At 43.8% G+C, this 14,136-nt stretch overlaps 1 protein-coding gene across 1 annotated transcript in view; it reads right to left on the bottom strand.

The window, feature by feature from the left end:
• The window catches only part of APPL2 (adaptor protein, phosphotyrosine interacting with PH domain and leucine zipper 2), a 62,014-nt gene extending 49,947 nt beyond the window's left edge, over positions 1-12,067 (bottom strand). The window contains exons 1-2 of the mRNA XM_034756031.1: positions 11,759-12,067; positions 5,776-5,874 (exon numbers count right to left, since the gene is read on the bottom strand). Of these exons, the coding sequence (XP_034611922.1) occupies positions 5,776-5,874; positions 11,759-11,812 (153 nt within the window). The 5' untranslated portion in view covers positions 11,813-12,067. The remainder of the gene's footprint in view (positions 1-5,775; positions 5,875-11,758) is intronic.
• Between the last annotated feature and the right edge of the window lie 2,069 nt (positions 12,068-14,136).

Below are 14,136 nucleotides of genomic sequence, written 5' to 3'. Positions count from 1 at the left end.
CCCTTGCTCCCCAGCAGCTACAAACACTGTTAGCATACAAATATATTTATTGGGACTGCTACAGAAAATGCCACAGCACTGACAATGTTCAGCATCTTATTGCACTATAACTTGTTTCTAGGATTCCCCTTCAGGTGCCTGGTTGATACACTTTAGTCGACTGTGGAATGAAATGGAATTACCGATTTAAAAAAAAAAATCATGTTTATTTTGTGGTGCCTTCTTTTCTTTATTCTTGGCATATGAAGGTCCCCACTGGGCCATTACCGTAGCATGATGAGTGGAACAGGAGAATGACATTCAGATTTCAGGAGGGACTTAATTCAGTGTGGCACGGCACCTGGTGATTGGAAATGCAAGCTGGGGCACAAGCTGCTTGGTTTTAACTCTACAGCCTTATCACGTAAACACTAGCTTCACTTAAGAAAGATCTCTCTCCTACAATTCAGCCTGTCTGACACATCACTATTACTAATGGCACAGTCACTTCTGTGAGTTCAACCCATCAATAGAAATGAAACAGCAGTGTTGCCAACTCTCATGATTTTGTCATGAGTCTCATGATAAATACTGTTTTCCTTAGAGCCCCAGCTCCTGGAGTCAAGTGGATATGGGATCATTTCAGCCTTCATTCTTAAAGAAAAAGTAAGTTTGCAGCCCTCGTGGCTGTGGAGAAAGCTTCAAAATGTGACCCCAGTGCACCCTAAAGGCTCAAAAAGCAGAAGGCAAATAAAAAGTACACAAAATCTATTATTTTTACATAATCTCATGATTTTAAAGCCAATCTCATGATTTTTGGAGAGCCTGACTCATGATTTTTGAACATTTGGGGTTGGCAATATTGGCAACCCTTAAATGGGCAGCTGGGATAGACTCTATTGGGAAGCTTTCTTCCATCAGAACATCACAAAGCTAAATTGCTTCTGGCTACAATGCACAGGCAGGAGCATACAAATAAAGCAGCAAGTATAATCTGAACTCATAGACATGTGATTTATTTATCTTATATGACCAAAATCACGTGCTTCTCTATATTTGTATCCATGTGCTAGTGTATGTTTACTGAACACCTAACCAGATATTAAACAGTTTCTAGTGCTTGCACCTAGAAATGGCATTAACAAACATGATTAAGTTGGTTGATACAAGGGACACCAAAAATACACATGTACAATCCAAATAATTAGGCCCCACTACCACCTAATAGGATCCTGTAGCTTAAAAAAATAAAACCCCAAAACCCATAAATTGCACTCAAGTTATAATAAAACTATTACCTTAAAAAAGAAGAAAAAAAAAAAAAGGCCATCCATACTGGGGAAATACTTCGTTTCTCCTTACATGACTTTCAAGCGATCTGATAAATCTTTAAATAAAACTGTGACTGACAGTTTATAAGCTAGCAGCCAATTAAATGAACGATTTGCACACACAGCACTGTTTCTGGGCAACTACAAACATGTTTCAGGATGGATAACAGCTTGCATTTAGTGCTGACTGCTACCCACAGGAAGCAATACAGTACAGGTGGGGTGAGATCAACACTCCAACAAGGTCAGTGTTGGCTGGCTTCATAAAAGAACTGGGTTTTAAATATGACAAGTGGAGCATGGATATATGAAAACTGAGAGGCAGTCCCAAACAGAGGAGGTAGCACGAGAGGTGTGACTCAGAGGACACAAAGGGGCAGTAAGGAGTAAGATGGTTTGGGGGAGGCAATGTGGGCATATATAAACTCAAGCTCTGGGGCCTCCTACTACTTCCTGATGCTTCAGTTGGCTTTTCTAGACAATGATTCTTGCCTGTGGCCAGGGCGGCTTTAGCAGAGGCTTATGGGCTCAGTTGCACACACAGAAACCCCACAGTGGTGGCTTTTGTCCTCCGGGGCTGGGCCTGGTTCCTCACTCTAGGCATTGTGGTTACTGACCACCTGCAGCAGCATCCTCTGCCCCCACACCTCTTCTCAGGGAGCCAGGCCCAGCTCCCCAGGGCAGGAACCGTTGCTGTGGCATGGGTTAGCTCTCTAGGCACCCGCCCCTTCCCAAGCCCCCGCTCCGCACTGGGCCAGGATTTCGGTTGCGGTACCAGGATACTCCATGTGGTTGGTGCCCCTTCGGTTGGGTGAGGAGGAGGCAGAGTGGCTGAGTACACCCACTGAATTGGGAGGCTCCACCCATCACTGACTGACTCATGAAACTTGCTGTATCTGGTGAGATACATTCCTTTGTTTGTCTTTTCTCTTCTTTCTCTGTTTTCTGTCTTCTCTATTTCTTGCTTCCCCATAATCTTTCCTCTTCGCACTGTCCCACTACACTCTCCCATGCTTTGCTATATTACTGAGTCTCCTACTCCTTGCCCGATCTATTTCCTCCTTGGCCACTCTCCTCCCAAGCACTTCTTGCATTAGCTGTTTTGGGCTCTAAATTTTTGCAAGTGACTATTAATTTTGAGGGCCTGACTTGAGAAATCTCATTTTCAGGGGGCAGGTGCTTAACCCTTTTTGCAAATCAGGCTCCCTTAAGGCAGTGGTTCTCTACCTTTCCAGACTACTGTATAGGGTGACCAGATGTCCTGATTTTATAGGGACAGTCCCGATTTTTGGATCTTTTTCTTATATAGGCTCCTATTATCCCCCTCCCACCTCTTGTCCCGATTTTTCACATTTGCTGTCTGGTCATCCTACTACTGTACCACTTTCAGGAGTCGTATTTATCTTGCATACCCCCAAGTTTCACCTCATTTAAAAACTACTTGTTTACAAAGTCAGACATAAAAATACAAAAGTGTCACAGTCACTATTACTGAAAAATTGCTTACTTTCTCATTTTGTCTGTATGAAATTTTAGTTTGTACTGACTTTGCTGGGGCTTTTTATGTAGCCTGTTGTAAAACTAGGCAAATAATCTAGGTGAGGTGATGTACCCCCTGGAAGATCTCTCTGTATCCCCAGGGGTACACATACCCTTGGTTGAGAACCACTGTTTTAAGTCATCTAAAGTTGGGAATGTAAAGTCAGTCACTTGTGAAAAGTCAGGTCCTAGTGGCTAATGTTGGAAGCATTGTCAATGATAATGTCTTACTGCTAGCTGCTTTCAGTATTGCTTCTTGCATCTAATGTGAGCAGCATTGCTAATGATCTCTTTGTGGACAGTGTGCTGTCCTGGGGAATAAATATCCTATGACATCAGATTGGGTTTGAGTGCCCAGGGCCCAGAAATGCAGTTTGAAATGAACCCTGGATCAGTAGCAAGAAAATACTAATGTTCAGAGTATCATATTGTCTGTGAGAGAGACAACCCCAATAAAGTAGTTTGTTTTGCACAGTTTTGCTGTAAATCTTTATACTCGGGTCCTTATATTCTTTGCATGTAATCTTAAAGAATATGTGTTGGTTTATATAGATCCTGAATCTTTTTTTTATTAAAGGTAATGTAGCATGGCTGAGAATTTCAGAGATGCATAGAACACCTGGAAACCAGTTCTGATTCATTGTAATGGCAACTGAGCATTGAAAATATCATACTAGACTTTTTAGGCAGCTCTTTTTGAGCCACACGCCTCTTGTTGCAAAATGAATTATGTTTGCTTGCCTCGATGGGAAAGGGGAATAGTGACTTGTAAGAGTATTTATTTTGGTTCCAAAGAGAATGTCCCGAAAATAATCTCTGTGTGGATGGCTAATATATAGTAGACTCCGTCAGTGATATCCGTTGTATGTTCATGTTTTATTATGAATTCCTCAGTTGTGAATAAACTAAATAATCAGGTTCATAATATTAATTGCTATCTGTGTGTGGGGCCAAACACCCTTTAGCAATTGTTTCATTAGAATACATCATGGTTGGCCTCACTGATAGCCCACCAGGAAGTCCTAGCAGTCTTGTTCTTTTTAAGAGGGAATATGATATAGAAGAATAAGCACAAAAGTAGGGAGCCTTGAGTTCTGAATCTGGCTTTTCTACTGACTTGCCTAAGGCAAGTCAATTCCCTTTGCTTTAGTTTTCTTATCTGTAAAATAAGGGTTATATTTACCTGCTTCCCAAGAATACTGTAAATCAATGTTTACACAGCTATTAAAGTCACTTACCTCTGAGCTGTGGAAGTCAAAGACAAGGGCAGTGGGTTTTGCCAACCACAACTATTGAAAAATCAGGGGTTAGGCCCTCCAAAAAAATCACAAAATTAACAAACAAAAACAAAACAAAAACAAAAAAAAACTAGTGATTTTTAAAACCAAAGTAAGAGATCTTGTTTTCTTTGGTCCTAATACATAAAGGTATTTTGGCTTCTAATTTCCATTAAAATCAATGGAAGTTAGGAGCCTGAATATCTTTGTGGATCTGGGTATTTTATTTGCATTGTGGGATTTGAGCTTTCAAGGTGCACTTGGGTCATATTTTCTGTCTTTTCTCCATAAGTATGAGGGCTAGAAATTTACTTTTTAGTGAAAGCTGAGATTTTCTTTTCGTCACTTGTCTGTTGGAGCTGGGGCTTTAAGTAAAACATCAACTATCTCAAATATGACTTGCAATCAAATTGGGAGAGTTGGCAACACTGGACCCTTTCTTTTCTCCTATAAAGATTCCGAGCATTCATTTGAATACAAAGTCACTTAAGTTTAAGGAAAAAAATAGAATAAGATGTCTGATTCTGCAAACCCTTACTCATTCAAGCACGCCTTACTCACCTGCATAGTCCCATTATGGTCAAAGGGACTTCTTGTGAGAGTGGAGTGGTGCAGGTTTGGGCCCAAGATGTGGATTGTGTTTCCTGTTCAGAACATTAGGGCAGGGATTTTTAAATTTGATTGCTTAAAATTCGGCATCTAAATCTATATTTAGGCTCCTAATAAAGGTACCTAAATAAGGATCAAGGGGGAAAATTGGAAGGTGCCTAAGTGATTTGGGAGTTTGGGTGTCATTTTCAAAAGGAACTTATGGCTATCTTTTCAAAGGTATTTAGTTACCTAAAGATGCAGAAAGATGCCTAGTAGGATTTTCAAAAACATCTAAATTAGTTAGGTACCTAGGCACTTTTGAAAATCCCACTGTCTCTCTGCACCTTCAGGTGCCTAAATATCTTTAAAAAACTGTCCCTAAAGGCTTGTCTGCACACAACAATTAATCTGGAATAAGGTAGGATATTAATTTAAATTAGATTAACTATTCCTGATTAATTCCATGTGTGGACACTCTTATTCTGGAATAAGAGTGACTTATTCCAAATTCGTTTATTTCAGTGGATCAAACTAATCCAAGGAATCCAGTGGAATTAGCTAATTCAGAATAAGACTGTCCACACATTGAGTTAATCAGGAATAGATATTCCAGAATAGCTCCCTGTGCAGAAAAGCCTTAAATTTCACTACTATTCAGTGGTATTTAGGGTAAATTTTTCAAAAGCATATGAATGACACACATGCCTAAGCCCAATTTTCAAAGGCGATATAGGCATCTAAGTGAAAATTTAACCCTAACTTTAGTCAGCCAAGTTTGAAAATGTTGACCTTGCAGTATACACAAGAGTAAGTGTGTGCCACGATTCTTATTTTATTTTATTTCAGTTTTCTGAATAAGTGGAGGAACACCAAGACAGGAGTGACAATATCAATCGAGACTGATTTTCAAAAGAGCAGAGCAACCACACAACTTCTGCACAAATCAAAGGGAGCTGCACATATTCTGCACTTTTGCAAATCAGTGTATCTGTTAGGAACCGATTAATAAGATTGCCTCTACTGCTTGCCAAACAAAGTCAACACAAATGAAAGATTACCTGAGCCCCATAGACCCGCTGCATTGCTTGAAGCAACTGGTTTGTATAGTCTGTAAGGGTTCCTGCATCTTCTTCAAATACACTAAGCAAGGAGCGAGTCTTTAATAAAAGAAAAAGCAAAAGGTTTTACTCCCAAATGGAAATATTAAAAAAATTTAAACAAACCTAGCAAAACAAATTAGTCAGCATAATAAGACTTTGAATATACAATGTACAGCTTCTTTTATCCAACAATGTAAAAACACAACAATTGATCACTACAATGAGATGGTAAACTTATTTTTGCATCAGTTTACACTGCAAAGCAATGGCAGAGTCCTCCTGACAACACCTTCTTGCTCTAATTGGTAGACACTCCTTCCAGCATAGTCAGGAATGTAACAAATCCTGAAATTCCTCTTGCTGATTACAGTAATCAAAGCCATGCCAAGGTCTTGTGGTCAAAACACCATCGCTAGTTTTATTTCTCTACTCTTAGAATGAATTAAAAGCACCCCTTGGTAATAAAACAAATTATCTTCCATTATGCCATCTCAGGAGGCTTCTGTGTTGAACAACTTTTAAAAGAATACTGCCAAAACTGGTAGACTTAAAATTAGACCCAACAGCAGTATGTTGGTTTGTGACAACAGTCATACATATACACTTAGTGCTGCGTGTCCGTAAGCATGGTTTCTTCACTCTGCCATTCTGTTTTGTTCTTGTGAGCGGAGGAGCAGCAGAGAGGAAAACATAACTTGTGTTATCTTGGAGAAATGCATCCACTTGGCTTGTTTCAGTGGAATTGCCAGGGACAGCAAATTACATTGTTGCAGTGCTACATGCAAAGGAGGAAACCAAGGCCAGGGACTAGGGCTGGGCAAGTGAATTTAATAGATCAAGACAGTACAAGTAAAGGGGAGGTAAAAAGTTGGGCTGGCAGTGTAACTTTGACAGAGTCTCTTTCAGAAAGTCATTCTGCATCTTGGCAATTCAAAGTGTCCTGACTGGTCAATCCAATCTGTTTGATACTAAATGAAAAGGCCTTCCCTATCTGCACAGTTAAATTACTTTGCATTAGTTCCATCTGTCTACCATAAACTCTAGTACTTTAATAACCATATTAGACCTGACATCTAGTCAGTATTTTATCTGTCCTATCTTAGTCATCTCTAATGTGCCTGAAGTATCTAGATGCTAATTGTGGGAATTTATTTTACAGTCTTAGGAAAGCTATAAGAAGCATCACTATTTGGGAGGATGCAACCTTGCTTCTCAAGGACATTTACTTTTCTTTGCAAATCTCCTTGCAGAGATTTTACATTGCTTCTGAGAGATTCAAACCACCTCTGCTGAGATTTTTGGACTAAGACAATGTCTGATTTCATCTGTGTTGAGAAGTGTCTATTTACGGTGTGAAGTAGTGTTGTCTAGTAATTAAAACACGTGACTGAAGGTCCTATTTTAGACTCTGCATGGCTGTACTTGCTTACCTTGGGTAAATCACTTAATCTCACAACACCTCCGTTTACTAATGTTAAATGGGTATATTACTACCTATCTTAGAAACATCGAGGGGGATAATTGATGCTTGGAAAGAACTTTAAGATGGTAGGATAAAAAGGAGCATTAGAAGTGCAAAATATTGTTTTCATTAAAACAACAGCACATACAAATCAAAGAGGGAAAGAATTCAAAATACACCAACAGAAAGCTACATAAGGCCTGATCCTGCAAGCCCTTGGCATGCAGCACTTCCTTTCAATGGGAGCCCCATGTTTTGAGAGTTTCCAGAACAGGGCCCCAGTCTGGATTTTAATAATTGAAACACACACTAATTTGCAAAAATACCTGGATTTGAGTTGTTGCAATCACTGACTATAGTTTTACTAATTTAAAACTTCTATTCTCTATAACCCCATCTTTTCCTTTACCTAACACTGAACATCATTATACTGTGCTGTGACAAAAGACTGATTGACCACACACAATAAACAAAGGATTGTGGTTACAGGATAAAGCAACAGAATTATGGGAAATGTTAAGCAAGAAAATTCTCAGGCCAAGATTTTCAAAAAATAGATGCCTAAATTAGGCTCCTAAGTATATATTTTTATAATACAGGGCACAAATGGCTGTTAGAAGCCTATATTCTATTGAAATTAGCACAGGTCCTTGAAAAATCCCAGCTTTACTTATTCAGATGCCTAAATATGGAATCAGCTACTTAATTTTAGATACCCATTTATTTAGTCATTAAATCTTGACCTCAATTAGCACTTTTGTTCAAAAATAGTAAACCCTATAAATGATTCAAATAGTTTGGATGTTAAGGTTCAAAATCTTTATGATGTTTCTTTTTAAAATCACTATTTGTTAGTTACATTGGTTTAAAACAGATGTATAATTTACTTGTTGCTGTTTTGTCAAATTCTTACATAATAGATAATGGTGCACCAGTGAACCATGGTAATCCAAGCATAACCTTTTAACATTTCTCTGGAGGCTTCATTAATCATGCCACCACCACCCTTGCTGCTGGAAACATCCAGTCTTCACATGAGTAACTGTTGAATTCAGCATGGCTACTTGGGTCAGTCTGTCTCCTAATTTGCAGTCAAACACTTTAAATGGAACACATTTAAATGGTGGGGGCTTTTTTGTATAGTGCTTGGGGACGATGAAGATATAATTACATTACTCTTGGAGAGAAAGTGAGCTTCGCAAACCTTATTAATAAATAACTTATGCCTAATTCTCCACTGCCTGGCACCTTGTTGGAAAAGAATTGTTTTATATTCATTTTGTTCTCCCTTTGCATTTCTGAAAATGACTATACAAGGTACAGACCAAAAGAGGATCAGGCCCACTTTGTTCAGGAGTAAATTACTATACAAGGTGCTAGACAGTAAGCTCTTTGGGGGCAGAGACAGTCCTTTTGTTCTGTGTTGTACAACATCTAGCAAAATGGGGTCCTGGTCCATGACAGGTTCCTAGGTGTTACCACAACACAAATTAATAATAGACAGTGGAGAATCAGGCCTCTTGCATGCAAAATGTTACTATATTGAAAATGTAATTAATTTTTGTGAATTAAAAATTAATGTGAATGAATGAATTTATGATTAAAAAAAATCAGGACCATATGGCAATTATGCAAAAGTGAAATTATTTTTCCAGAAACCTAGATAAAACAACAAATGATGAAGGAATCAAGTGAAAAATGTCCTGCAAAAGTTTAGGTTTATATAGTCTTTACTCTTCCAGTATTCCTACCCATTGTAAAGAAAGGGTTAAGCTCCTTTGTTTCCGGCCATGAATGACTGGGGAGACTTATAAACTCTAGTCCGTGCTTTCTTTGGTTGCTTTCAGTTTTTGTTAAATTTTTAATCATGTGAGATGGTGTTGATGGAGCAGAAAAAAGAGTTTACTTAGTGGCTGTATAAAGTTCTTCAAAATTAATATTTGCATTGAGCCTTGGAGATGTAAACACCATAACTATTAAGTAATATTAATAATAAATCTACTCTAGTTCAGTAAATTGTGGGGTGCCCCCTGTATCAAAAGGAAGGAGGCGGTGATTCCTCCAAGCACTGATTTTCTTCCTCCTGCTGGTCTAGGACCAGCCAATTTGGGGTGGTAGTAGAATGGGGTCGCAGAGCCTCAGTAGGTCCATCCTGGTGAGACTATTGCTTCTCCTTGTCATGGATCTAGGACTTCTCTCCCAATTACCACTCACCCCATCCTCCTTTCTTTCCTCCCTATACTGCCACTTCCTTTTGTTTCTCTTTCTTCATCATGCCTTACATACATGCACACCCCTTCCCACAAGTGCCCCTCCTTCCCATCCCTTGGTGAGGTCCCCTCTCTTCCCCATCCATAAACCCTGCCCTGTGACTTCTGTTTCCCCAGACCTTTCCGTCTTCCTCCCCGAGCCCCTGTAGAGTCTCCTTGCCTTCCCTAATTTTCCCCTCCCCATTCTTTTTGCCCCCTTTTTGCCCCAACTCTCAGGGCTCCTCCTTCTCACCCTTCTCTCCCTCTCACTATCAATACAGGTCACCTGCTAGCCTCTCCTGTGTGTGGAGTATTCCCCAGGTCCCTGGTTCACTTTTCCAATGGGATGCAGCATTGGCTGCAGCTGGCCTAGCATGGAGGTCACTGTGTGATCTAGAGCAGAGGTGGGCAAACTACAGCTCACAGGCCACATCCGGCCCGCGGGACCCTCCTGCCCGGCCCCTGAGTACCTGCCCCAGGAGGCTCGCCCCCGGCCCCTCCCCTGCTGTTCCCCCTCCCGCACAGCCTCAGCTTGCTGGCGCAATGCTCTGGGCTGCAGGGCTGTGAGCTCCTGGGGCAGCGCAGCTTTAGAGCTGGGGCCTGACCCGGTGCTATGAGCTGTGCGGTGGTGCAGCTGGCTCCAGCCAGGCGGCGCAGCTGCCAGTCCTAGTGCTCTGGGCGGTGCAGCTGTAGCGCTGCTAGCCACCGGTGCTCCAGGCAGCGCAGTAAGGAGGCAGGAGCAGGGGGGGTTGGACAGAGGGCAGGGGAGTTCAGGGTGGTGGTCAGGGGGTATGGATAGGGGTCAGGGTGGTCAGAGGGCAGGGAACAGGGGGGTTGAATGGGGGCAGGGATCCCCAGGGAGCAGTCTGGAAGGAGAGGAGGGGTTGGATGGGGTGGCAGTGGTTCCGGGGACTATCAGGAGACAGGGGGGGGTTGGATGGGGCAGGAGTCCCTGGGGGGCCATCAGGAGGCAAGAAGCAGGAGGGGCCAGACCACGCCATGCCTGGCTGTTTGGGGAGGCATAGCCTCTGCTAACCGGCCCTCCATACAATTTTGGAAACCCGATGTGGCCCTCAGTCCAAAAAGTTTGCCCGCCTTGGTGTAGAGTATGCTAGACAGAAGAGAAAGGATCTAGTCTAATACAAGGAAATTCTTCTTTAGCCCCCTGGGGTGGAAGTGGAGAGGGCAGTAAGAGTCTGGATTTTGTGCTATGAACCTACTCAGTGACTGTGACCCTAAAACCCAGGAACATCCCTGTTTTCAGCGACTGCCCTGGTGTCTCTCTCAGTTTTATAACAAACAATATTTTGTCCCAGTTTTATAAACCCTGCAGTTTCTCATCACCCTGGTCAGAGGAGCTAGGGAAACCAACAGCAGGCTAGCTAAGTGCACATGCATCTCAAGCACCATCGCCTGTAAGACATGTCATAGGCTGGCACCTTGTTTCCCCCCTCCCCACAGGTCCCTCCTCTTGGAGCCTGCACAGTCACATCCAACCAGTGAGAGGGAGGGGGCAGTTTGACAGAGAACAGAGGGCAGGGCACCCTTTTCTCATCCCAGGTGCCATCCCCTCTCAGACGGTCTATAAAACCCTCTCCCGCAGTCCTGCCCCCCGTGACAGGTGACCTAATTTCTCCACTTTGAGAATCTGCTCAGCCTATTCCTGGGTGGCTACTTCCCCGCCCCCATAGCAAAAAGATAATGTTCACCTAGGCCGCTGTAAACCACTTAACCCCCGCCGTGCCTCAGTTTCCCCAATCTGTAAAACGGTGGCATGCTCCCCACTCACTTTTTCCCATGCACACTGAGCGCTGCAGATGAAAAGCGCCGCAGAAGCACAACGTGGTATAACACTAACTCCTGATGTTACCATTTGTTATTCTTGCTCAGCGTCTGCCCCAAACCACCAGCCTGGATTGCTGCCCCCCGCCAGGACTGGAGGTTTTACACACACACCCCTTTGCTCGGGCCTGCTGAATCCCGTGTGGCCTTCACTCCGCTGGAAATGCAGGTGCGTCACGGGCATCGGCGCTGCACGGCCCGAGTAGGGCTAGCCCCGGAGTAGCCCCATGGCACGGCGGGATAGTGAAAACAACCCCCCGCTCCGAGCCGTGAAACGCCGCGCGGCACCGACAGCAGAGGCGCCTCCCGCCAGCCTGAGAACGGCTCGGGGGGCTCCCCGGAGGGACAGGTCAAGAGCGGCGATAAGACAGAGGTGGGGGGCGGGTACCTGCGGGCTGTCTTGCAAAGCCTCTTCCAGGAGGAGTTTGTCCACGGCGGGCATGTTGGCTCTCCGCGGAGCGTGAGTCACTGAGCCGGATGAACTCCGCGGCTGCAGAGCGTCCCAGCCCTGACACGTATTGCTTGGCTGGCTGCAGCGGGGAGCGAGGCGTCCAACCTGGGCTTCTGTCCCCTCCCCGCGGCTGCTTTGTGCAGGAGTCAGGTAAACACCGCCGGGCGCCCCGGCCGAGCCTGCTACCCAGGCACCGAGACAGGAGCGCTCCTCCTCCTCCCACAAGGCAGCGAGTCACGAGGAAGAGTGACAGCTGGGGAGATCCCCTGGCAGGAAGTGTGGCGGCGGAGCGCTTCCTGCCTCGGTTAACTCTTTGCAGAGCCGCAGACACCAAACTCTCTCCCACGCCCAGCGCGGGGTGGGTGACTCAGTGCCTGACCAAGACCCAAAATGAGGGACGCGGGGAAATTATTCACGCACGGGACACCTAAAATGCCGGGGGTTCCAATACTTTCACTTTCGTGTGTCCCTGAAGCCGGTGGGAAGTCCAAGAAAAGGGAGGGGATGCTAAATTTGAGTGGAACGTGGGGACTAAACTGAGGGATGTGCCTGGAAATGCGGGATGGCTGCTAGATATGCACTGACACTTTGAGTGGCTGGCCTAACTTCCCAACTGACTTAAATGCGACAATAAAATTAGTTTAACAGCAAATCCAGTGGTCAGCCTTTAGAGCAGTGGTTCCCAAACCGCCAGCTGCATTTTGTCATGATGGAGAAGTGGGCAGGAGTGGGTCACAATGCCCAGCACGCGAAGCCAGTCCCAAGCCTCCAGCACAGGAGCTGCCTCTGGGATGAGTGCAGGGGGGTTGCTCCAACACTCCAATCCACCCCTAGACCTCCCCCTGCACCAGGCCAGTGACCTGTCTACAACTTTCCCATGGAACACTGCTTCAGAGGATTTATTAGAACATAAATCTGAGAGTCACTCTCCCGAGGTTTCAGTGATCGGTTCTCCCTATTCTCGCATCTGCGGCCCTGTCCACTGGCACAAGCAGAACGGGGCATGAGGCGACGTTTCCACTCCCCCTCCAACTTTTTATTCTCGTAGGGTTGTCCCCCTTGGTGATGTTGTGGAACTCATACATCCTGTCTGTCCCCACACACTTTGTGTTTAGACACGTGGTCTGTCTTGTGTGGGCCAGATTCTGTGCTCTGCTTTTGAAGCAGTGCAGCACAGAAGTCACAGTCCAAGAGTGGAAGTAAAGGGGGCTCCCATATTCTGTGGGCTACTCTGTAGGCCCAGTGCAGCCCCTGGTGAAAGTTAGAGCAACCTTACTTGTCTGTCTACTTGGCAGCCCAACATAACAGAAGCAGAGTGCTCCTGGCTCGCTCCTACTGTGAGAGGGAATGTGCTGAGAGCTTCATCCCTTACTAACAAGGGCAGATTTTTAACCTGGAATATCTTAATTGCGTGGGGTGTCTAAATTCCACATTTGGACACATGCCAAGAAGCATTTTGTGACCAAGGCTAACAACTTCTGATTTTTCAAAGGTGACGAAGAGCTGTATCTCTCATTGGTCCAAGACCAGTAATTGAGGCAACCAAAATCAGCAGCCTCTTTAAAAAGAATGGCCTTAAGAGTCCAGAGGAACTACACATTGATCAAACAGGAAACATTAAGGGAGGTAAAATTTTGGGTCTAAAATGATATGACACTGGCCCCACAGAGAAGTTTCCACTCTCTTCATATAGTTATGATGTTGCTCTCGCCTTTTTCTTTTTTTCTTTTTTTAAGTATATACAGGGTGGAAATTTCAAAACTGCTCAGCATTGACCTAACTCTGCTCTCATTAATCTCAGTGCCCACCTGTTGCATCTAAATCTCTGTTAATTTTTCTGCTTTTGTGTTTCTTAAAACATTATAAACACCTTAAAATGCAAACAAGGTCCTCCTGATTGCAGAAAGTACATAAGCGGTGGGGCATAAGGAAAATTTTGCAAATCAACTGAAAGACGGTTAACGTTAATTAAGTTTGACAAAGAGTCATCAGGCACTGTACTTCTGACTAATTTATATTGTTTTGGAATTTATGTTGGTCTGATGTTGAATAGTATTGCTTTTGAAGCTTCTGATATGACCCTTTAACCCAATGTGCCAAGTCTGCCTTGGCAAGGCTTTGCTCTGCCGGCACTGAAGTTGGACTCTCTGTTCCAGTCCCTTAATTAAAATCAGCAAACTGGATTGTCACGTTGACTTCACTTTGCCTCCCTCAGGAAAGAGACCGCATAGCAACAAAGATAATCAGCTAGTATTTCACACGTATCAAGTATAAGAGGCGGAATCAATACATTCATGTCTGAAGAAAACAGAAAT

The sequence above is a fragment of the Trachemys scripta genome, chromosome 1 (genome assembly GCF_013100865.1).
Source record: "Trachemys scripta elegans isolate TJP31775 chromosome 1, CAS_Tse_1.0, whole genome shotgun sequence".
In the NCBI taxonomy this organism is placed as follows: domain Eukaryota; kingdom Metazoa; phylum Chordata; order Testudines; family Emydidae; genus Trachemys; species Trachemys scripta.
Note: the sequence above shows the minus strand (reverse complement) of the source record. Positions and strands in the feature narration are given on the sequence as shown.